The 23,899-nt window shown below is 48.4% G+C and overlaps 1 protein-coding gene across 2 annotated transcripts in view; it reads left to right on the top strand.

Moving 5' to 3' along the window:
- Positions 1 to 23,899, top strand: part of ADAMTSL4 (ADAMTS like 4) — an 80,291-nt gene that overhangs the window by 29,642 nt on the left and 26,750 nt on the right. For both annotated transcript variants that reach the window (XM_028709878.2, XM_028709876.2), the window contains 3 exons: positions 10,441 to 10,516; positions 17,753 to 18,471; positions 19,261 to 20,638. In XM_028709878.2, the coding sequence (XP_028565711.2) occupies positions 10,441 to 10,516; positions 17,753 to 18,471; positions 19,261 to 20,638 (2,173 nt within the window). The remainder of the gene's footprint in view (positions 1 to 10,440; positions 10,517 to 17,752; positions 18,472 to 19,260; positions 20,639 to 23,899) is intronic.

Below are 23,899 nucleotides of genomic sequence, written 5' to 3'. Positions count from 1 at the left end.
CTACATTAAAAAAAATTATTTTAGCCTTTTTTCTGAATAAACAAATGCTGGGTTTTTAAGCTAGCTCCTTGTCTGTTCTCATTATTTTGGAAGGTTTTAAGTTGCTGTTCTGAATTGGTTGTTGTTGTTTTTCTGGTTCTGTTCTTTTTTTATGGTAAACCGCTTTGAGGTGTTTTTTTAACAATAATAAAACAAATTTTATGAAATAGATAAATAAATATGTTCTATCCTGCCCTCCCCAAAAGAGATAAGGGCATCAAACACAAGCGTGTTAAAACAATACAGTTTAAAAGCAAGCAAGAATGTGTTTAAAACTTTTTTAAAAAATCCTTAAAACTATCTAAAAGCAATTTACCAACCACGTAAAAACATTTGAGAGTACCTAAAATCCTTTTAAGGGACGCGGGTGGCACTGTGGGTTAAACCACAGAGCCCAGGACTTGCCGATCAGAAGGTCGGCGGTTCAAATCCCTGCAACGGGGTGAGCTCCCGTTGCTCGGTCCTTGCTCCTGCCAACCTAGCAGTTCGAAAGCACGTCAAAGTGCAAGTAGATAAATAGGTACCACTCCAGCGGGAAGGTAAACGGCATTTCTGTGCGCTGCTCTGGTTCGCCAGAAGCAGCTTAGTCATGTGGCCACATGACTTGGAAGCTGTACGCCGGCTCCCTCGGCCAATAAAGCGAGATGAGCGCCACAACCCCAGAGTCGGCCACGACTGGACCCAATGGTCAGGGGTCCCTTTACCTTTTTAAAAATACTTTAAAAAGGCATTGCAGACCCTCACAGTTGTCCATTATCAAGCAGCTTTCATGAGGCCTTCATGGAACCACGGTCTCTCAACCTTGAGCCTACCTCAAAAGGTTGTTGTTCTGAAAAAGGAAAGGAAGAGGATCTGCTCCTCTAGCTCCTTGGAGGAAAAGGATGGCTATAAATGTCACGATAAATAAAAATGAACACAGGAAAGTTGGAAACGGAGGCTAAGGCTTCAGCCAGGGGGCGGATGACTGTGGGAGTTATACAGACTTAGCACTGAGAATTAGGGCTAAGCAACTGGGGTCTGTGCTGGAGATTTAACAGGAGAAGGGGAATCTGAAATAACAAAGTCCCTGCATATGCACTTATTTAAACAATTTGCAAGAGTGCGTTTAATCCCACACATGCATTTATTTAAATAAGAATGCTCTTATTTCCACATATGAGTTTATTTAAATTGCCCTGCTTTCCAAAGGGTTTTCCAAACGTACAATAAACGGAGCCTGTTTCACGGCGAGTTCAGCCAGAGGGCTGGACCCAGTCTCCCTGCAGAACCCCTGCAACGCTTTGCGTATTAATTTGACCATTTCACCAATATCCAGAGGGTTTTTTTTGCAATTCCTTTTCCTTTGATTGGTACGACTTGTATTGTTTATTTATTGAATTTATATATCGCCCTGTACCTGCAGCTCTCAGGGCGGTTGACAGAATAAAGTCAAAATATAAAACCACAAAATCCATAATCAGAATAAAATAAAAAAAATTAAAAAGGGCATAGGATGTCAATCAATGGCCAGTAAAGCTATTCTTTTAGCATGTTTTATTTGGGGAGCCTGGATTTTGAAAAAAGTGACCCTTACCTCTCTGGGCTTTTGTTTCTGCTTTTTGTTTTTTGTTTCATGAGAACTAGAAACTTGCATTGCCTCCCCACATATTCCTGGTTTGTGGCATTTTTGTACTGAGGCAGTTTGAGGTCTTTCTCTGTGTATGTGTGTTTGGTTTTAAAGGCTTCTGGGCATAGATTTTGGCAGGGTCAGAAAGGAATCCATCTCTCGCCCCCAGAAGCAGAAGCCAGCCAGGTGCGCCCTGGTATTTATTGATTTCCTCTCTGTCTGGAGTGTTTCAGGTAACAACCTTCCCTGCAGGGCACAGATAGCAGACGCGGTCCAGGTGTTGCACTGATCTGCTTCGACAACTCCCGCCCCCCCCCCGCCGCCATGCCCCCCTACGGCCCTAATTGCAAGGCAACGAACAAATTCACCCCCCCCCTGAAAACAAAATGGAGGCAGCAATGTTCATTGTTGTTGATGTTTAGTTGTTCAGTCGTGTCCGCCTCTTCGTGACCCCCTGGACCAGAGCACGCCAGGCACTCCTGTCTTCCACTGCCTCCCGCAGTTTGGTCAAACTCATGCTGGATGTTCCAGAACACTGTCCAGCCATCTCGTCCTCTGCCGTCCCCTTCTCCTTGTGCCCTCCATCTTTCCCAACATCAGGGTCTTTTCAAGGGAGTCTTCTCTTCTCATGAGGTGGCCAAAGTATTGGAGCCTCAGCTTCAGGATCTGTCCTTCCAGTGAGCACTCAGGGCTGGTTTCCTTCAGAATGGATGGGTTTGATCTTCGTGCAGTCCATGGGACTCTCCAGAGTCTCCTCCAGCACCAGAATTCAAAAGCATCTATTCTTTGGCGATCAGCCTTCTTTATGGTCCAGCTCTCACTTCCATACATCACTACTGGGAAAACTTTAACTGGGAAAGCTTTTACTGGGAAAGCTTTAACTATACAGACCTTTGTTGGCAAGGTGATGTCTCTACTTTTCAATAATGTTCATTATTGATCCCTTTATTTAGCAGAATACCACTTTGACTGTAGCAAAACCTCTCAGCCATTTGCAAGAAGTATTGAAATCACCCACCTGGGAAAAGTTCAAAACTTTTAAAGGTATTTAAAGTTAACAGAAAACAACAACAACAACAAAAAACAGATTTAAACCCTTCAAATTCTATGCGTCTGGGGGCAGGCTTGCCTAAATGACTGCGTTTTAAGCAGGCGTTGAAGAAAAGAGTATAGAAAAGGCATCAAGTGGCAGGGAGTTCCAAAGTTTAGGTCAATTTCTCGCAAATGCAGAACGGATATTATGTGGCGCTGGCTCCGCAGGTCGATGCAGTTGAGGGAGCACGTATCGAAAGGTGAGATCCGAGGGCCAGACAGAGACTGCTTGAGGGCCGCATTTGGGAGTTTGAGGGCCGCATTTGGTCTAGGATGATGACAGGAACTGGAAGTTGGGGGGGAGGCACCGGTCCCACACCCCCTAGCGTGACCTCTTGGGGTCACGCAAAGGAAAAGGGTGTGTGTCTTTTTTTCCATCAAGATTTACGGGATTCCTTTTCACGCATTTCAGGCAGAAAATTCCCACTGAAAGCTCACGGGGCGCAACCGGAAGACCCCCCCCCCCAAGCTGGGGTTCCAGTCCACCAGATGCCACTCCCTTGGTGGGGTTCGTCTGCGTAATGTGGGGGGAGCCAGGAATTTGTTAGCGTTTCCTACCCCAAAGCGTATGCATTCCAGATGGCATAGCAACAGCTTTTCTTTTCTTTTTCTAAAAAAAGGATATAAATCAAAGAGGGGGGTTTTCTTTGGGGGGTGGGATAGTATCTTCTGCCACCTTCCTCTGAAATCGGAGGGCTTTCATCCTTTAATAATTGGCGAGTGGTAGAGACACCATTGTTTCTGTGACATGAGCAGAGGGAACAGGCTGCTAAACCTGAAGTCACGTTAGTCGTCTTCTTCTTTGGCGATCCCTCATAGCAGAGCAAGATTGTCTTCCATAAACAGTTTTATTTTTATTTATTTATTTTTTATTATTAATTTTTATTGAATTTTATAGAAAAAAAGAAAGAGAAACAAAGAACGATACATAGCACTGTAAACACATTTATATACATGTTTTCCAAAATGCAAACTAAAATAAAAAAGACAAAAGACAAAAGAAAAGAAAAGAAAAATACTTTTCATAACCGCTAATATTACCAAATTCGTGCTTCAAACATTACAATATATAAATCCTAGTTAAAATATTATAATAGACTTACACCGCATTCACCGCACATCTCTTAGTTATCTTGCTCGCCTTTACATCTGTTCTTCAATCGTTTCCCTTCCTTAGGTTCATAATCCGTCAAATCTTTATGTTCTCTATATTCTTCCATAAACACAGTTTTAACAATGAGTCCGTAAGTGACTGTGGAGGCCAATTCTGGGTCCACACGTCCTTCCACAGTGGGGACACTGGTTTCCGGGCAGGGGTTGATCCCGGTGTGGATTTGCCAAGCGTGCCTTCCTCTTAGCACGTTTCTCCCTTGCGTCCTGAGTTTGAGTGTCTTCAAAGCCCATGACACCTTTGCTATAGGCTGTTCTCCAACTGGAGCGCTCGCAGGCCAGTGTTTCCCAATTGTTGGTGTTTATACTACATTTTTTAAGATATGCCTTGAGAGAGTCTTTAAACCTCTTTTATTGACCACCAGAATTACGCTTTCCATTTTTAAGTTCGGAATAGAGTAGTTTCTTTGGAAGACGGTCATCAGGCATCCGCACGACATGACCAGTCCAACGAAGTTGATGTCGAAGAACATGGTTGATTGGGAACATGCGACTAACCCCAAATGGGATGTCTGAACTATTTCAGTGAACTAGTTCCTTTCCCCCCACCCCAGTAAATACGCTGAGGGTATATATCTTTTGTGTATTTGCAGGACCTCCATTGAAAAGTTTCTGGGAGCGAAAATCCCGTTGAACTCTTGAAATGGGTTGGGTGGTTCAAAATGGCCGGCAGCAAACTTGTCTTGCAGGGGGGGGCAGGAATCGAACCCTGAATTCGGGTTTTGTTTGGCGGGCATCTCGGAAGCTTCCAGAACAGCTTGCCTGTGGCCCATCAGCTCTCGTTGGGCGGCCTTGACCACGACTGCCGGGTCCCTCCTGAGAGAACGTTTCCTGCCGCCCTTTTCAACGGTTGGCCCTCGTGGCTGCTGGCCATGTCCCACCCTGTCTGGAGAGCATAGTTTCCTGCCCTCCCGAGCCCTTGGCTTTGGAGCGATCAAACTCAGAGAGGCTGAACTCTCCCCCTTCTCAAGAGACTTCTTGTTTGTGGAAATAACTTATCTCTCTTCCAAGCTGCGCGGGACCTCTGCAATCGTAATAATCAAAGGGAGAGTTGACCTGTCATAAAGAAGGAATTATTTTAGGAGCAGAGAGACAGAACGCTGAATTTTGAGACAGATCGCAATCTCAGTTCCAAGAAGGCCTGACGGGGAAGGAAAGCATTTTCCCGCCCCGTGCGACAGAGGCCTGGGACCATGTCCCGTACCCTCCCACCCAACCCAAAAACAAAGTCAAACATGCACAAAAGAATGTCTGCGTACCCGTTATATTTTCACAAGTGCTCGTTCTCTGCTCCCCGGGGTGTTTGCTAGCCGAGGGTGACGTTTGCGATGTTTGGTGACAGTTTTGCCGCGTGGTCAACGAAGCCCGTTGTGAAAGCGGCTTTGAAAATTGTGCCACCCAGGTTGACGTTTTCTGGGAAAGGGGCCTTTCCTCTACCCAAAACCACAGGTTGTGCATGAGCCATGATGGCTGTGTCCCACCTCCCGTGTCGGAGGCAGTAAACACCACTGGATGAGAACAGTTGCTGGGGATCGCCAGGCAAACGAGAATTGCTGTTGCACTCAGATCATCCTTGCGAGTTTCCCTAGTTGCCCCCTAGGATGGGGGTCAGCAAGGTTTATCTTGCCTGTGCCGGATCGGTTCCGTGGAGATCCCTCCGTGGGCCGGATCGCGCCCTTGCCCATGATTTTCGGCGTCTGCGCATGTGCAGGCGCAATTTTCACACCTGCGCAGATGCGATTTCTGGTGCCACGGAAGCGAGTCGCTGCGCTGGTAGCTCGGTTTGGGAGCGGCTTGTGGGCCGGTCAAATGACCTCCGCAGGCCGCTTTTGGCCCATGGGCCTTAGGTTGCTGACCCCTGCCCTAGGAGGCCAGGATTGCTGGACTAGGTGGCCTAGATCCAGGGCTCTTCTGATGGAACCTGCAGGCCCAGAGGCAGTCTACCTCGATCCCCCGGTTCTTGGGGGCATTTGGCTGCTGTGAAAACAGGGCTCCTTTCGCCCTGATCCAGTACCTCCACCTATTCTTATGTTCCTGGAATCTCATGTAGTAGAAATGGGCTAAAGAACTTACCTCCAGGATTTAGATTCTCCGATTTGGCCTTGATCGCCTTGATTCAAGGTATACTGCCTTGAAACAGGGAGGCTCCATATATCCATAAACACATTGGAATACGAGAAGGGATATTCAGCAGCTGGATCTGGCCAACGAGGGGCACTTGTATTACGGCAAACTCTTCTCCCTGCGGCCAGCCAGGTGCCCAAATTGGAAAGTTCAAGAGCAGGAGCTGAGCATAACAGTGGTGCTCTGTGATTCCCTCAAATTCTGCCCCTGATTGGAGAGGTAGAATGTATGCAGCTACCTAGGCAATGGTCCTTACTGAACCCCAGGTAAAGCCACCATTCATCACACCTTGTGACTATGGATTCTCTAAATTAAGTCTCCACTGTACTGCACAAAGGTTGCCGCAGACATAGTTCTCCACCTCAACATTTAATCCCCACGGCAATCCTGTGAAGTAGGTCAGGCTGAGAGAAGCAGTGGCTGGCAGCCCCCAAGGGTCACTGCCCCCCCCCCCCCGTGAGCTCCCAGTCAGCCGAGTGGGAGGATTTGAATCCATGTCTCCTGGGTCCAACACTCAGTGGTGTCCAAACTTTTTTCAAAGAGGGCCAGATTTGATGAAGTGGAGATCTGTGGGCACTGACCAACGGCCCGACCAAAGTTGTTGAGCTTATTTTGGGATTGAAGTTGTTTTTTTAGGGTTGAAGGTGTTGAACTTTTTTTAGGATTTTAGCCCAGGAAGTAAACTTCCACAGGGGCCAGATTAAACGGACCGGCGAGCCGGATTAGGCCCCCAAAATGGACTTTAGACATAACCACTACACTACCACCGTCTCTCTCTTGCGTAAGAGAACTAGTTTTGAGCGGCACGTTAAAAAACAACTGAAAGTCTGGAAGAATAAGAAATCAAGATAGCAAACTTTTTGTAGCAGAATGGAAATGGTTTACTGAATATTTACAGAGAAATTGTAAACAGATAAAAACATGGGCAGGATTATTGTAATAACCTGCAGTTTTGTAAGAGTATATATTTAAAAAAGATGAATTAATGAGCAAATTAAGTTAATTAGGAGATGCAGAAGATACTAAAAATAAATTTGAGGAACCGCAGAAAGAGGGGGAAGGAAGTCAAGCTTTGAAATGTCAAAATGATTATAAAATCAGTGAAATGTATCGACCTGAAAAGCATAAATAAAAAAATTAAACAAAAATGAAAAAAACAACAACCGAAAGTCCGAACAGCATTGAAAGCTGCTGAACAGGAAAATATTTTTAGTGCCAGCCGCTCTCTGCAAGGTGCATGTTGACGGATTAATGCGCTGTGCATTGAGTACAGAACCATGTGTGCGCGCATTAGGGAAGAGAGCGTTCTTTTATTGCTCTGTTGGAAGAAACTCCGAGGGCTGTCTCATCATCACGGGCTCCGTCCTGAGCCAGGACAACCTCTGCAAACATCCCGACCAAATTCCTGTCCAACTTTTTTTCTCCCTTGCAAAAATCATAATTAAAAAGCGCCCCTGGCAAAGGAGATTCCACAGCCGCCTCCCTGCGTGAGTCACCTTCGCTTGGTTTTGCGGCACTTGATTCCTGCTTGCGTAGGTTGATCTCCGGGCGCGGGGGGGGGGGGGGGGCACGTCTTTTTCTTGTGGGGGTTGTTTTGCCCCAATCTGGTTGGTGACAACGCAGGCTACCCATCTGAGCCAGCCTCTGACTAATCCTTGGCCTGCCGCGAGAATCTCTTGGCGGTCACACAGGGTAATAAAACTGCTGCACGCTTGTTCCCTTTATTTCCTTTTGTGCAGGATGGGCGATTTTTCAGGAGAGATGGGGAAGGTGAGAACCGCCCGTCCCCTCTTAGTAAGTGACTCACTTCAGCAAAAGGACAGGGCAGCCTGTTGACCTCTGGATAGGAAAGGATTGGAGCCAGAAAGTTTGTGGTGGGAGGGCACGTGCCCCTAGGGTGAAAATGGGGTAGCTCTCGTGAAAATTTCTTTGGGGAAGAGATTTTGATTTAAATCTGCATTTAAAAGCAAACCTGCCTAATCTGCAATTTCTGCAAAACGGGTATGTGACCCAAAGCACAGCCCTCCCTGGAAATCTCTGAATTTTGCAGGGTAGTTTTTCCAGGCAAGTATCAAAAATTGCATATAACTAGGGTGAAATGTGGAAAGAATGCAGGAAGAACGCATCGAATCGGGCATCGCCGCTTTGCAAAAAAGTGTCCATTCGGCAAAATCACGTTCCGACGTGGGTTTTAGTGGAAATGCGAAACGAAAATGCATCGTATAAGGGGAAATGGCTTTGCAAAAAAAATGTGTCCGTTGGGCAAAATTGCACCAGAAATGTGCGCGTTATGAGAAATTCACACTAAATTCACAATTTGTAGAGTCGTAAGGGACCAAAGGGGTCATTCTAGCCCAGCCCCGTACAATGCCAATGAGTTTTTGCGAGGAGTTAAAAACAAAATCACAAACTGGTATGAAGAACTGAACTTGAGAGACTGAGAGAAATTTGCAGGTGTCCTTCATCCCTAGTACACATTACCCTTTTCAGTCTGCCAGAAGGGTACTCTTAAGATCGGCCGATCTACTATACCTGAGCCATAGAAGGTGCCCAAATGAATGCCATGTATGTTGGTTTGTGTTAGTGTGCTGGTTGTCCCCAACATCGAGTTCGACAAATATTTCCTTTCTTTTTAAATATATTTTTAAATTTTATTAGTATTTTCCACACAACAACAACATGAAAAATATCGAAAAATAACAATACACAAAAACCAACATACAAAATAAACCCAAATCCATATCTTACAAGTTAAAAATATAAACGCTAAAAAGAAAAACAAACGCTGACTTCCACCAATCCCACAAAACCTCCTTTACCTCTCATTGTGTCTTCCTGTTTTCCTTATCACCTCTATCCTGGCATCTAGATATAAATCTAGATATAAATATTTTCATCAATAGGCAGGGAGTTCCACAGTTCCACACTAAGAGATCAGTTCCGTACAAATGCAGAATGGAGTGAGGGAGCTGGCCTATTATTTATTTATTTATTTATTTATTTATTTATTTATTTATTTATACCCCGCCCATCTGGCTGGGCTTCCATCAAAGGCCCCGGTGCTCTCTGAGCAAGGAAGCGCCCATAGTTTCACCCGCCAGATGTCCCCCACCACCCTCTGGCTCTGATGTGCTGGCGCCGTGGCAGCCAGAGACTGATTCGATCTCGGTGCCTGGTGACATAACCGTTGCACGGTTGATGAGGATCCCCAGGGATGCGAGCGAGAGACTCGGAGGCCAGCAAAGCTCTCGCTGCTTGGAATCTGCCTTGACGCAGTGGGGGGAAGCGCTGAAGTCATTGGTCCCGGCGTGAGATCTTCCTCACAGCCAGCTTTCAAAAGGGAGTTTTCTTCTGTACGATTAAATCATAGCGACAGAAGTTGCTGAGCTGGTTTTAAGGCGCATTCCTTTCTCCACCTACCCCAGATGGTCTCGCGATAGCCAACGCAGCGCCCTCCCGAGAGCCTTGTACTCCAGCGCTGGGCGGGCAGCGGCGCTCAGTGGTTAGGGATGATACGAGTTGTCGCCAAGCCAGACCTGTGGGGCCGCTTCCGATTTATTGAAAACATTTTACCCCACTTTTTAACCTTGTTTTGGAGAAAACAATCCCAGGATTACCAAAAATCAGTGGTAAGAACATCCCGAAACCTGGGTGTCCCGAAATACCGCCTCTGGGTGCAAATAGGCATTTTTGGATCTGAATGGGTATGTATTTGGCTCTAATGCTAGTTCTTCACAGAAAAAAACCATGGATGTTAATAAACATGACTACCAATGACTGCTAACCACAATGGCTATGTTTTCCCTTGATGCTCGGAGCAGAACTGCTTCTGAATGCAAAGCGCAGAGAACCGTACTCTAAAGCAAACCACAGCTTTTGCAAGAAGAATCTGATTTTTAAAAATATTATTATTACAGTGGTACCTTGGTTTACGAACTTAATCCATTCCGGAAATCCGTGCTTAAACCAAAGCGTTCTTAAACCAAGGCGTGCTTTCCCATAGCAGCGGGGGACTCAATTTACAACACACTCAACAGGAAGCGAAACGTGTTCTTAAACCAAGGCAAAGTTCACAAACCAAAACACCTACTTCCGGGATTGCAGCTTTTTTCTTAATCCACGTTGTTCATAAACTAAGCTGTCCTTAAACCAGTATTATTAATTAGATAGATTAATTAGATTCAGCAGTGAGTGCAAGACCTCCACAGCTTGCAGGGAACCTTCCTGTGTTCATTGAACGGATCCTCCTTGACTATAAAGCGATGGGGTATTAAAAGCAGGGATATTCCCATCATGCTTTGCTCAGGAACTTTCCTGGAGAGCCTGCCTAACTCAGCACAGCTGCCATCTTCCTGCCTCGACCACAAACAGCAGCTCCCTGACATTCACTGCCTTGTTTTCATTTCCAGGTTTCCCTTGGCTTCCATCTCCTTGACTCTCTCCGCGCTGATGTTGACGGCCAGCCTCTGCCAAGCCGCCGAGAAGGTGAGTCAGTCTGCAGCAATAGGCTTACTCACGAGCAAAGATCTTTTTGCAAAGATTAACTACCTTCGCTTGGAGAAATCGATTCCCCAAGTGAAGGCAGTTAATCTTTGCCAAAGTTCTGGATGGAGAATAAGAATAGGGAGCTGGAGATTGACAGAATGAGAACTCAGAAAAGTGAGGGCTAGCGGCTTGGAGTTTGGTAAGAATCTGCCTGCAATCTGATTGCATTAAGGACATCAGAGGAGCTCAGTTGGATCAGGCCAAGGGAACAAGTCCAGTATCCTGTTCCCAGAGTGGCCAGCCAGAAGCACACTAGCAACGCTCTCCCCTCCTTGACTATGTACCAGTTCTCTTTTAAAGCCATCCAAACTGGTGTCCTGCAGCAGTGAGTTCCAAAGTTTAACTATGTGCTGGATGAAAAAGGTCTTTTTCATTTATCTGCCCTGAATCTTCAAGCGTTCATCTTCTTTGGATGTCCACAAGTTCTTTTCGCTCTTTTCAACACGAGGACTGCCTGAGTCACTCAGCCTCTGGATACAGGTTAAGTGGCCTCCCAGCCCTCAGTTTTCCCCATCTGTAAAATGGGCATAAGAAGCAGCAGCACATTCGGCTTGTTGAAATAGCGTTCTCTTTTCCTCCTTGCAAGAACAGGGGGCACACAAACACACACACAGTTTTATTATCTGCAAAACAAAATTTGTTATAGAGTTGTGTGCAGGCTTTTGCCGCATTAATAGAACTGCTATTTTTAACTTTCTTTGTTTGTTTTTCCTGCCTCTGTTGAAGCCGGAGCAAGGCAACCAGGAAACTTTAATGGTGGGCAGGAGCTAAAATAAATGGGCTCAAGGCCCCCTCACTCCACACTTTGGGGAAATCCTTTTTCAGTGATGGGAAAATCAAGATTCTGGCTATTTCTGGAAGGTTAAAAGGGAGATCTGTTGCCTCCGGAGGCCTAAACATCGGCCTCGATTGTAATCAAGGCTCTTATTTGTTCCACAATAATAATAACAAAAGCTTGTTGTTGTTTAGTCGTTTAGTCGTGTCTGACTCTTCGTGACCCCCTGGACCAGAGCACGCCAGGCACTCCTGTCTTCCACTGCCTCCCGCAGTTTGGTCAAACTCATGCTGGTAGCTTCGAGAACACTGTCCCACCATCTCGTCCTCCGTCGTCCCCTTCTCCTTGTGCCCTCCAACTTTCCCAACATCGGGGTCTTTCCCAGGGAGTCTTCTCTTCTCACGAGGTGGCCAAAGTATTGTAGCCTCAGCTTCACGATCTGTCCTTCCAGTGAGCACTCAGGGCTGATTTCCTTCAGAATGGAGAGGTTTGATCTTCTTGCAGTCCATGGGACTCTCAAGAGTCTCCTCCAGCACCATAATTCAGAAGCATCCATTCTTCAGCGATCAGCCTTCTTTATGGTCCAGCTCTCGCTTCCATACATCCCTACTGGGAAAGCCATAGCTTGAACTATACGGACCTTTGTCGGCAAGGTGATGTCTCTGCTTTGTAAGATGCTGTCTAGGTTTGTCATCGCTTTTCTCCCAAGAAGCAGGCGTCTTTTAATTTCGCGGCTGCTGTCACCATCTGCAGTGATCATGGAGCCCAAGAAAGTAAAATCTCTCACTGCCTCCATTTCTTCCCCTTCTATTTGCCAGGAGGTGATGGGACCAGTGGCCATGATCTTCGTCTGTTTTTTTGATGTTGAGCTTCAAACCATAAAAGCTTACAAGCAAGCAATTCCTGAGCATTATCAGCCTTTAGCCTCATCCCCATAACCTGTGAAATGGACATATTCCAGACCTATCTGGACAACTCAGTTGTGAAGATCATGGCTGACGTAAAGAGCCCTGCACTTTTAACAGTGTGGGGAAAACGTTTGTGAATAAGAAATACTGAACTGAGCAGTGCGTATCAGTGGCGGCTCCACCCCCTCGATCATTTTGCTAGCTTTTTTCTGAACCTTTTCCAGCTCTACAATATCCTTTTTCAAGCGAGGCAACCAGAACAGTCCTTAAAATTCAGTCCTACCATCCCTTTGTATAATGGCCTTATGATAGTGGCAGTTTTTCGATTCTTTTGCTAATGAACTCTAACATGGAATCTGCCTTATTCAGGTGTGGTTGAGAAAGTCAAAGGGCATCTTAGGAGCTGAATAATAATAATAATAATAATAATAATAATAATTCATTATTTATACCCCGCCTATTTGGCTGGGCTTCCCCAGTGTGGGAAGCAGAGAGTAGGGAGTTAATGTGGGGCCGGTGTGGGGTTGGCCGGTGGAGAGAGCAGCCCCCTAATATATACATACTTTCTGCAATATAAATATGGCAATCTTGATTAATGACCATCTAAAAACAGAATCCAAAGAGTCTCTAGATTTGTTCCATCCTTTCATTTCCAATTTAACCTTTTAAATACATGTGCGTAATAAATCAACTCGTCCTTTTGGAAATTATTATTGTGGCCCACGCTTTCTGCCAGGCAGCTGATAAACGTTGGCGTGACTTTGGCGTCGATCGGCACGCTCCCCACCAAGTCTTTATCCTTCGGATTAACTGTATCTTTAAAAAGTCCAAGGAATATAGCATCTGGTTCGAAGGATATTCTATATATCCTATAATTCTGTCCCCCACCCCACTCCCAAAATTGGGTTTTTTTTCTTTTCTACAACAGTCTACTTGCACTTTGACGTGCTTTCGAACTGCTAGGTTGGCAGGAGCAGGGACCGAGCAATGGGAGCTCACCCCGTTGCGGGGATTTGAACCACCGACCTTCTGATCGGCAAGCCTAGGCTCTGTGGTTTAACCCACAGTGCCACCCGCGTCCCTTACCAGGTGGGAACTGGAATCCAACAGAATATGGAGGTGGCCAGGCTGAAGGGGGGAGATGTATATGCAAGCCATGGGTGTGGATTCTGAGCCCTCCAGATGTTTCTGGATTCCAGCCCTTAGCAAGCCAGTGGGGCCGGCCGGAGTCAAGGGTGATGGGAACTGTAGCACAGCAACATCTGGAGGATGCTAGCACTTAAATAACACAGGGGCAGTCCAGAGAGAGAATAAATCCCGATAACACTTTGGAGAGGGAAACTGAACAAAAACAGCGTATGATTCGAATCGAACGAAACAGAGAGGTTTTGTCCCCCTGCTCCTTTGGCGCTTTTCCTCCTCTTCTGCACATGCAGAAGTGCTGAACGGGCAAAGCTTTCCCCAAACTGACTCCCCAGGGACGTTTGCCGCCGGCCGGATTTGTTGCGCGCGAAATAAGGCCTCCTTCTTCGGAAGGGGGACAAAGCGAGAGGTTGTTCAAATGAAAGACCCTTCTCTCCGGTCGGTGTGAGAAGAAGGATCTCAGTTTATTTCTCTCTGGGTCGTATGCGCTGCGTCAGCTTGGACCAGTGTGCATTGAGCATCTGGACTCAATTTTCTAGATGTTGATTTTGTAACTTTAGACGGAGACCCTGGAAGGCGGTGGTTTGGGGTGTTGCATCACGGACGAAATGGAAAGCAGGGGAAAGTTAGCCCCCAAAGGCCCTTCTGATGAGGATCGCTGGTGGAATCAGAACGGGGAATTATTCCAGCCAGAGGTCAAATGTCCTTCCTCGTTGTGCTTGGGGTCAATCATCGCCTCTTAATTTTTTTAATTTATTTTTTTTACACAGGAAATTACTATCTGTACAACAAACCTGTAAGGTAGACTGTTGATATTCTGGTTTTTACAGACACAGGATCACAGCTGAGAGATAACAGAACTCCTATTTGGGGACTTCCCTGGCTTTTTTCTGGCCCACGCAGGACCAGTCTGGATAGTTAGCCTTGGTGAAGACTTGACGTTTTCATCCCCAAAAAAGTTTTTGAGTTTCTGCTGAAATAAGGCTGCATTTTAATGTTGTATTTTAATCTTGTTTTTAAGTTGTATTTCAATCAATCTGTTTTATATTTGGTGTTAGCCGCCCTGAGCCTGGTCTTGGCTGGGGAGGGCGGGGTATAAATAAAAGTATTTATTATTTTTATTTCATTGTTGTTGTTGTTGTTGTAACAGCCCGCCGTCTTTGTAGGTTCTGCTTGGCATGCAGAACGTATCGGGAAGTTTTTAATGCACAATGTTTTATTATGTTTTTATATTTTGCTGTAAGCCGCCCAGAGTGGCAGGGAAATCCCAGCCAGATGGGTAGGGTATAGATAATGAAATTATTCTTTTTATTATTAACGTTCCTGGTAGTCATAAAACTCCTGTTAGAATTATCTCAGGTAGCCAGCGATTCCCTATTTACTTCGTTAAACTGTGGAACTCACTCCTGCAGGAGACAGTGACAGATGCCAATGCAGTCGGCTTTAAAAAAAGAGGGGATTGCATGTTGTTGTTGTTGCATGTTGTTGTTTAGTCGTTTATTCGTGTCCACCTCTTCGTGACCAGAGCACACCAGGCCCTCCTATCTTCCACTGCCTCCCGCAGTTTGGTCAAACTCATGCTGGTAGCTTCGAGAACTGTCCAACCATCTCGTCCTCTGTTGTCCCCTTCTCCTTGTGCCCTCCATCTTTCCCAACATCAGGGTCTTTTCCAGGGAGTCTTCTCTTCTCATGAGGTGGTCAAAGTATTGGAGCCTCAGCTTCAGGATCTGTCCTTCCAGTGAGCACTCAGGGCTGATTTCCTTAAGGATGGAGAGGTTTGATCTTCCTGCAGTCCATGGGACTCTCAAGAGTCTCCTCCAGCACCAGAATTCAAAAGCATCCATTCTTCAGCGATCAGCCTTCTTGATGGTCCAGCTCTCACTTCCATACATCACTACTGGGAAAACCAGAGCTTGAACTATACGGACCTTTGTTGGCAAGGGGATGTCTCTGCTTTTTAAGATGCTGACTAGGTTTGTCATTGCGATAGTGGCCCTTAATCTCATTGCACCCTCGATAAACCTAGCAACCTTTGCTGTTGTCTGATCATTTTGATCTGATAAAAGAAAGATGGTAAGTAAGATGATCTCATTCCTCAGATCTTTATAAAGAAGGAAGTCCATTCCGCTGTCTGTCTTTTCTTCGCCTGGCTAAACATACCCAACTCCCTCAAAAATCAAAATTACTTGACTCTGACTGTCATTAGTTGTGGCGCCCCCTAACTGTTGGGCACCCCGACTTTTGCCCTCTCCCCAGTCCCGACGGGCAGCAGCCACCTGCAAGAGCCTGATTGGTCCATCTGAACCTCCACATTCAGTGGAAGTCTACCTCTGAAAACCAACTGTGGAGGCAATAATAATAATAAATTTTATTTATACCCTGCCCTCCCCGGCCAGAGCTGGGCTCAGGGTGGCTAACACCAGTAAAATTACAATAGAAACATAATGTGTGTGGGGGGGCAATTTAAAATACAGGTTAAAATGCAATTTAAAATGCAGCCTCGTTTTAAAAGTAGCCCATAGATCAGAACCGTAAGGGGAGGGGAATACGTAAGGGTCAGACCGAGTCTAAGCCAAAGGCCAGGCGGAACAGCTCCGTCTTGCAGGCCCTGCGGAAAGATGTCAAGTCCCGCAGGGCCCTGGTCTCTTGTGACAGAGCATTCCACCAAGTCGGGGCCAGTACTGAAAAGGCGCTGGCCCTAGTTGAGACCAGTCTAACCACCTTGCGACTCGGGACCTCCAAGGTGTTGTCATTTGTGGACCTTAAGGTCCTCCACGGGGCATACCAGGAGTGGCGGTCCCATAGGTACGTGGGTCCTAGCGCTTTAAAAGTCAAAACCAGCACCTTAAACCTGACCCTGTACTCCACCAGCAAATAACCCACAATCCTTTTGATTGCCTTTTAGAGCAAAAGCAACCCAGGTTCCCTTTCGCCCGACGGACTGGTGCCTCTGTTATCTTCCGCCCCAGCGCTATCTCTCCCTGCGACTTGGTCCCCCACTCCATAGTGCCAAGGATTTGGGTTATAGAGCACACCAGCCTTTACACATTATTAATAATTTCCTTTTTTGGCTGAAAAATGTGCCCCGTCCAGACCTCTCCAGCTCTGTGCATCCGCGACGCCCTCGCCCAGCGAGGGAGGAAACCAGCTGCCCGGTCAGACGGTCAGCAGCTGGGAAAGATCTCCTGGCACCCCGGACAGTTCTTTCTGTGTCTGTTTGGAACAGGGTGGAAATAATTCTGGCAAGCGGGTAGCCAATTTGGATCGGGAAAAGGCAGAGACCCTTTCCCCTCCTCCCCAGCAAGGCGAAAGTTATAGGAACATGATTAGGGGTTTTTTTTGTACAGAGTGGTGTGGTGCAATGGTTAGAGCACTGGATTTGGACCTGAGGGAGATCACTTGGCCAGAATAACAACAACAACAGCAACAACAATTTAATAGTTATACCCCGCCCATCTGGCCGGGCCTCCCCAGCCACTCTGGGCAGCTGCCAACAAAATATTAAAATGCAGTAATGCATTAAAAGCTTCCCTAAACAGGGCTGCCTTCAGATGTCTTCTGAAAGTCTGGTAGTTTTTATGGCAAAAGTAAGCGTGATTTTAGGACGCGGGTGGCGCTGTGGGTAAAAGCCTCAGCGCCTAGGGCTTGCCGATCGAAAGGTCGGCGGTTCGAATCCCCACGGCGGGGTGCGCTCCCGTTGCTCGGTCCCAGCGCCTGCCAACCTAGCAGTTCGAAAGCACCCCCGGGTGCAAGTAGATAAATAGGGACCGCTTACTAGCGGGAAGGTAAACGGCGTTCCGTGTACGGCTCTGGCTCGCCAGAAGCAGCTTTGTCATGCTGGCCAAGTGACCCGGAAGTGTCTCCGGACAGTGCTGGCTCCCGGCCTATAGAGTGAGATGAGCGCACAACCCTAGAGTCTGGCAAGACTGGCCCGTACGGGCAGGGGTACCTTTACCTTTACCTTTTAAGCGTGATTTTTTAAAAAAGGTTAAAAATTATGGCATATGTAAACTGCTAAAGATGAGGTAAAATGAAAATCAGATAGGGGGGACTTGGGGAAGTCCACCTAACAATGTTTAGAAAAATAAGGATAAGACAAGAATTTGTTCGTATTGTTTCGTTTTTTCTGTTTGTGTTGTTTTGTTGTGTTATAAAATGAATAAACATTTTTTGGGGGGGAAAACAAAAACTTAAACTGCCATTCTTCTCCAGCAGGGATTTTGTCTTTTTTCCATCTTGGGCTCTTCTTATGTACGTGGAGAAGGGGTGACGGGTGGCAACGGGTGGCGGGTTCCGGTCCCGACAAGGGCCACCCCACTGACGATGTATCCCTGCTTCTTCCACCCTCAGGTCCCCCGCAGGAGACCTCGCCAGGCCGCCGAGGAAGATGGCCCCGGGAGCCGGGTGCCCGGCTTGTGGAGCGCCTGGGCATCATGGTCAGCCTGCTCGCAGCCCTGCGGCCTGGGGGTCATGGAAAGGACTCGTGCGTGCCAGTCCCCGTACCAGCGCGTCCCCTGGGCCGGCCGGCCGGAGCTGGCCCCGCAGCCGCTGTACCCTCCGCAGGCCCACGAGAACCGGCCCGCTAGCCCTTACCCGGGACGGCCATCCTACCCTCTCCACACTGAGGGCAGTGCCAGGCCAGGTCTGCCCTTCCGCGGCTCAGCTCTGACCCTCCACGGCCAAGCCCAGCCGCCTCGCACCCCGCGCCTCGGACCCCAGAACCGCCACACCCGCCACCAGGCGCTCCCAGCTGAGGAACTGCCCTCGCGAGACGCCGTCGCGCCCCAGCATGGCCGCCGGAGGGACCCTGCTCCCGCACAGGAGGCTGGGGTCCACCCGCCAAGGCCTCGGGGGAGCCAGGAATCTCGCCGGACCTCCAACCAGCCCTTCAGGCACAGCGCAGCCGCCCGGACCCCTGTCCGGGACGCCATCCCCTTGTTTAAACCCCTGAGGAGGGACAGCCCTGAGGCGGGCTTGAGTCCCGACCGGCCGCGCCACAGTGGTCAAGGGGATGGTGACCACCGCAGCTGGGATACCTCTCCTACGCCGGAGTTGCTGGCGGCCCGGAGGTGAGTTTGGGGTCTGGTTTAGGGTGGGCCTGGACCCTGATTAAAACAAAATATGAGGCTTGGCCAGCAAGACTCTGGGAGGAAGTGCGGATCATAATCTGTCACACCCCGGCCCAGGTCCCTTTTATTAACAAAATAACTTTTAACCCAGTGCTTGTAAGAACCAATCAGATTTCCTCTGAGCATTTCAAAAAACCCACCACGTGGGAACCAGTTACCGTATTTTTCGATCCATAAGACGCACCTAGTTTTTGGAGGGGGAATGCGAGAAAAAAAATATTCTTTAAAGGGAGCGCTGAGCGGAGCCTGTATGCATCAGCAAATATGATGTCCAACACTGAACAGTGATTCCGGATATTTCGAATGAATGTATATAAATGAAAATATCAAATGCTGTGGAACAGTGCTCATGTAATAATGTAGTCACATAAGATGGGTTTATGAAGCAATTCTATATCCTCCCACCACGCTGACGAAGAATTCTACGAAACAGTAGTCAATATCCGGAATCACTGTTCAGTGTCGGACATCATATTTGCTGAATACACAAAGCTTCACAGCTTGCCTTTCATCGTACAAAGTCTGGTACCTCACTCATTCAAAGATTTTCAGAGACTTTTAGACTAAAGATTTCATTTTGTACTTATTATGGTTTGAAGGAATTCTCTAAAGATTGTCTATTGCGTATGTACATGGTCATTGTGTTGCCTAGACATTGCTGACGTTCTCTTTGCAACACAGAGGTTTGTTTGGTTTCAAATTCACATTGTGGCACTTTGTGCCCTCCAGGTCCCGGGTTCGAGAGGCGATCAAGCCAGGCAAGTACGGCTACGGGAAGCTGCCGTTCGCCTTGCCCCTCCACACAGACCTGGCCGAGGGGACCCAGCCCCGATTCAAGAGGCACCACGGGGGCAGAGACGGGGAGCCCCCGTCCCCGCCGCCCCCTCCTCCTCCCCCTCCTTCAAAAAAACAGAGGCGCAAAGCTGTCCGCTCTTCCTCCCGCGAGGAAGAGGAGCTGGAGGAAACTGGCGGGCAGAAGAGGCCCCTGAGCTCCAGGGCCAAACCCAGGACCCCCCTGAAGCCAAAACAGCCTCTGCTGGCGGACGCTGCTGCCCAGCCCCACACACAGGCTGGTGAGGGGTTGAAGAGCCACTCAGAGGGTCATGGGCATATGGCAAACGGAGGGGGCACAGCGGACACAGAGCAGCCCACGGAACCGGGTACGGCCACGCCACAGAAGAGCGAATCTTTGGGGGAAGCAGAGCATCGGGGGAAGGCAGGAGCAAGCTCTCCAGGGTCGCATGGCGAAGCTCAACAGGCAGGGGGCGCCACAGCACCTTCGGGGAACCAGCATCTCCCCGAATCCTCAGCAAGGTCCCACGAGAAGCATCTCCCAGAATCCTCTGCAAGACCCCAAGAGAAGCATCTCCCAGAATCCTCTGCAAGTCCCCACGAGGAGCGTCTCCCAGAATCCTCTGCAGGGCCCCACGACAAGCGTCTCCCAGAATCCTCTGCAAGTTCCCACGAGAAGCACCTCCCAGAATCCTCTGCAAGTCCCCACGAGACGCCTGAAGTGACAGAGAGTTCCACGGGCGGCTCGATCCCCACGTCGGGCGGCGGCAGAGAGGGAGGCGGCCACCCCACAGCGGCCGTGACGCATTCCTCCTCTCAGGGGCCCTCCGTGGCTGGCAGCCCCCTTCCCCATGCGCAGGGGGAGCTGCGGCTGACCCACCACGTCCTCAGAAACAACGGCTCCGCTGCCAAGAGGAAGGGGCCCGGGGCGGGCAAGAGCCACCGGGCCACGCCAGAGCCGCCCCGCCGCCCGGAGAGCAGCTCCATGGCCCAGCCTGATGGGGCGGGACACGCGAACCGCCCGCCCCACGGGCAATCCCGGTCACGGAACCAGAGGCAGAACGAGCACCAGGCGGGGGGCCAGGGCAGGCGGCCTTCGCACAGCGTCTTTGTGGACCAGCCCGTGGCTCCTCGTCCTGCGGAGCCGGACATTTGGCTGCTGCACCGGGGCAACCCTGTTCAGTTCCACGCCAGGGGGCAGCCGGGAGGGGTGCGCCCGGGTGGCGAAGCGCCGCAGTGGAACCTCTACTATCCTGGCACCGAGACATTCCACTGCGAAGGAGAGAGCAAGCAGTTCAAGGCTTGCAGGCAAGAGGTAAGAGATCAGGGTGGGGTTTTTCCGCCCTATAGCAGGGGCTCCCAAATTGTGGTCCACCAGCGGCCTGCGTGCTTCATTTTAATGTATTTGTAATCTTTGATGGAGACGCGGGTGGCGCTGTGGGTTAAACCACAGAGCCTAGGACTTGCCGATCAGAAGGTCGGCGGTTCGAATCCCCGTGACGGGGTGAGCTCCCGTTGCTCAGTCCCTGCTCCTGTCAACCTAGCAGTTCGAAAGCACGTCAAAATGCAAGTAGATAAATAGGTACCACTCCGGCGGGAAGGTAAACGGCGTTTCCGTGCGCTGCTCTGGCTCACCAGAAGCGGCTTAGTCCTGCTGGCCACATTACCTGGAAGCTGGACGCCGGCTCCCTCGGCCAATAAAGCGAGATGAGTGCCGCAACCCCAGAGTCGTTTGTGACTGGACCTAATGGTCAGGGGTCCCTGTACCTTTAATCTTTGTTGGAAGCCGCCCAGAGTGGCTGGAGAAACCCAGCCAGATGGGCGGGGTACAAATAAAATATTATTATTATTATTATTATTATTATTATTATTATTATTAGGGTGGCCTTTGACATGCCTGAAGAACAGGGCAGCAGTAGCTGTGAGCAGGGCTGCTCCATCCTTCTTTAAATTGTTTGGTCCACCCAGAAAGCGAACAGCAATGGAGCAGAAGCAACAGATGTAGGAGCTGTTTGAAAGGAGTGGAGAGGATCAGCAGCGTAGATGGGAGGCGAGAATTAAAGGAGTTTAATTTTAATTCACGGGTGCATATTTCTTGCATTGCGCTTTGCCGTACAGTGGTACCTTCGGTGCTCCGTTCACATCCAGAAGCGAACACAACCCAGTCTGCGCGGGTCGTGATTCGCCGCTTCTGCGCATGTGCATGACGTCATTTTGACCATCTGCGCATGCGCAAGCGGCGAAACCTGGAAGTAACACGCTCCATTATTTCCGGGTCACTGCAGCGCGCAACCTGAAAATACTTATCCCAAAGCTACTTCAACCCAAGGTATGACTATTACAGTTTGAATTCCTCGGACTTCAAATTGCGGTACAGTGGTACCTCGGATTTTCGAACGTAATCCGTTCCGGAAGACCGTTTGAGTTTGGAAACCGGAAACTCAACACAGAAGCCTCAATACGGAAACTGCGTGGCATGTTCAACTTCCGAGGCGTGTTCAAAAACCGAAGCGTTTGCTTCTGGGTTTACGGCGTTAGGAAACTGAAACGCTTGTCGACGTTCAAAAACCGAGGTGCCACTGTAAACAAAAATACAATATCCAGGAAGCAATAAAAATGCAACCCAAAATTGCACAGTGTCTAGCGCAGCGCATTGCGATTGGTACAAGAGGCAGGGGGGGGAAACATTAAGCGGTCTGCCAAGACTTGTTTTATCATTCTTACAGTCTGGTGGTGTGCCCAAAAAATTAGCAGAATGGACCGGACGTAGCAGAGGTGAAGAGACACTTGAAAGGAGTGGAGGGGGTTAGCAGCAAAGTTAACGGGAGGCTAGAATTAAGGAGTTTAAATTTAATGAACAGATATTCCTCCTATTGCATTTTACTCTGTTAGTTGTGTTTCACTGCAAAACAGCCCTGATTCAGCTAATTGGGCTCCTTACATCCCGAGTTTAGAAGCTGGTGCTCAAACTGTTGTTTATTTGCTGATGAAGAGGGCGTACCCAGCACACATTTAAAGCACGCTTTCCACCCCCAAAGAACCCTGGGAACTGTAGTTTGCAAAGGGTGCTGGGGATTGCAGCTCTTGGGGGGGGACTACAGTTCCCGGTATTCTCTAGGGTGGGTGCTTGAAATGTATGGGGTGTACGTATGCAGCCTAAGACTTTCAGAAACGTATGGTGCAGTCTCCTGTTTTTTACTTGTCTTGTAAACAAAGAGTTTTCGAACAGTGATGGGAAACAGACCTCTTTGTTCAGAGAGATGGCTCTGGCGAATTCTTAGGGACTAGAGCCATGGGCGTTTTGCGTGGCTGCTTCCAAGCTTTCCTGTTTGGCCCGTTGGGACCAGACAAACAGCTGCCTTCAAGTTGGGGGGAATTATTTGTAGAAGAGGAAGGCTGTCCGTGAACAAGTACAACTTGGAATTAAACAGACTTGGGCCCTTTCCTCTTTAACTCTACTGGATCCTACTCCTAACTTTGAGCAATTCTGGAAGCCCTAGTGGTTAGAGCAAGGGGTGTGTGTGTGTGTGTGATGATCTTTCAGAGATGACCTTTGGCTTGAGGCAAGCAATTATTTTTTTAAGAGATCCAGAGGGGCATCATTTGCTAGATTTTTCTCATTTTCTTTTCAGCTGCTCTTGACTCCGGTCAAACAGATCCAGCAGGTTTTGGAATCTATGCAAAAGCCTACACAACCTGTTTATCCATGCACCGCAAACCCCTCTTTCAAACCACTTTTAATGCACTGGGAGGAGGCGGAAAGGGAATGTTTTCTCCCAATCCTATATGACCTCTCTGGGCGTCCAGCTTCTCTGCAGATAATGCCTCTATTGTTACCGGCCCTTTGAAGTGAGCAGGAGATAAGCTCGTGATTGAATTTCCTGCTTAATTTCCCAAACCTCCTTTATCGTTAGTACGAGGGCAGCATTTTTGTGCTTTTTACGACGGGTGGGAAACCAAACACCAAAAACGTCCACGTTTTCAAAGACTGTTCGGACAACAGCCATTAATGAATTTGCTCTTAGAAAAGGTTATTAGGATGCATTGACCTGATAAAACCGGTTTCAAGCGTCTTAATTTCCTTCCTCCCCTCCCGACAATAATCAGAGCGGGCTTGCGGCTTGGAGGATGCGAGTTCGAATCCCTGCTTTGATCGCGAAACTTATTGCATGCGCTGGGGCCTGCTTTTCTCTCTGTCTGTTTCTTTCTCTCTTTGACCTACCTGCAAGGTTGTTACATGGATGAAAGATCGGTCTCATTTTGTGCGTGTCCCTCAGAGGCTAAAATCCAACACATTTCTACTCAGAGAAGACCCACTGGAATCAATGGGCCTGCGTTAGCCATGTCCATCAATTTTAATGGGTCTACGCTGAGTAACGTGGGATATAAGGCAATGTAAGGGCTGTACGCAAATGTGTCAAATTACATCCTTTCTCCGAACTGGGAAGTAAGAAGTTTTGCTATATCTCAAGTTCATCTTTTTAAAATCCAGGAGTAATCTGACTCTCTCTCTCTCTCTCTCTCTCTCTCTCTCTCTCTCTCTCTCTGCCCGCCCGGCCTTCCCCCCTTTCCTTCC

The sequence above is a fragment of the Podarcis muralis genome, chromosome 16 (genome assembly GCF_964188315.1).
Source record: "Podarcis muralis chromosome 16, rPodMur119.hap1.1, whole genome shotgun sequence".
NCBI classification, from domain to species: domain Eukaryota; kingdom Metazoa; phylum Chordata; class Lepidosauria; order Squamata; family Lacertidae; genus Podarcis; species Podarcis muralis.
The sequence above is the reverse complement of the archived record's forward strand: the minus strand, read 5'-3'. Positions and strand labels throughout refer to the sequence as shown.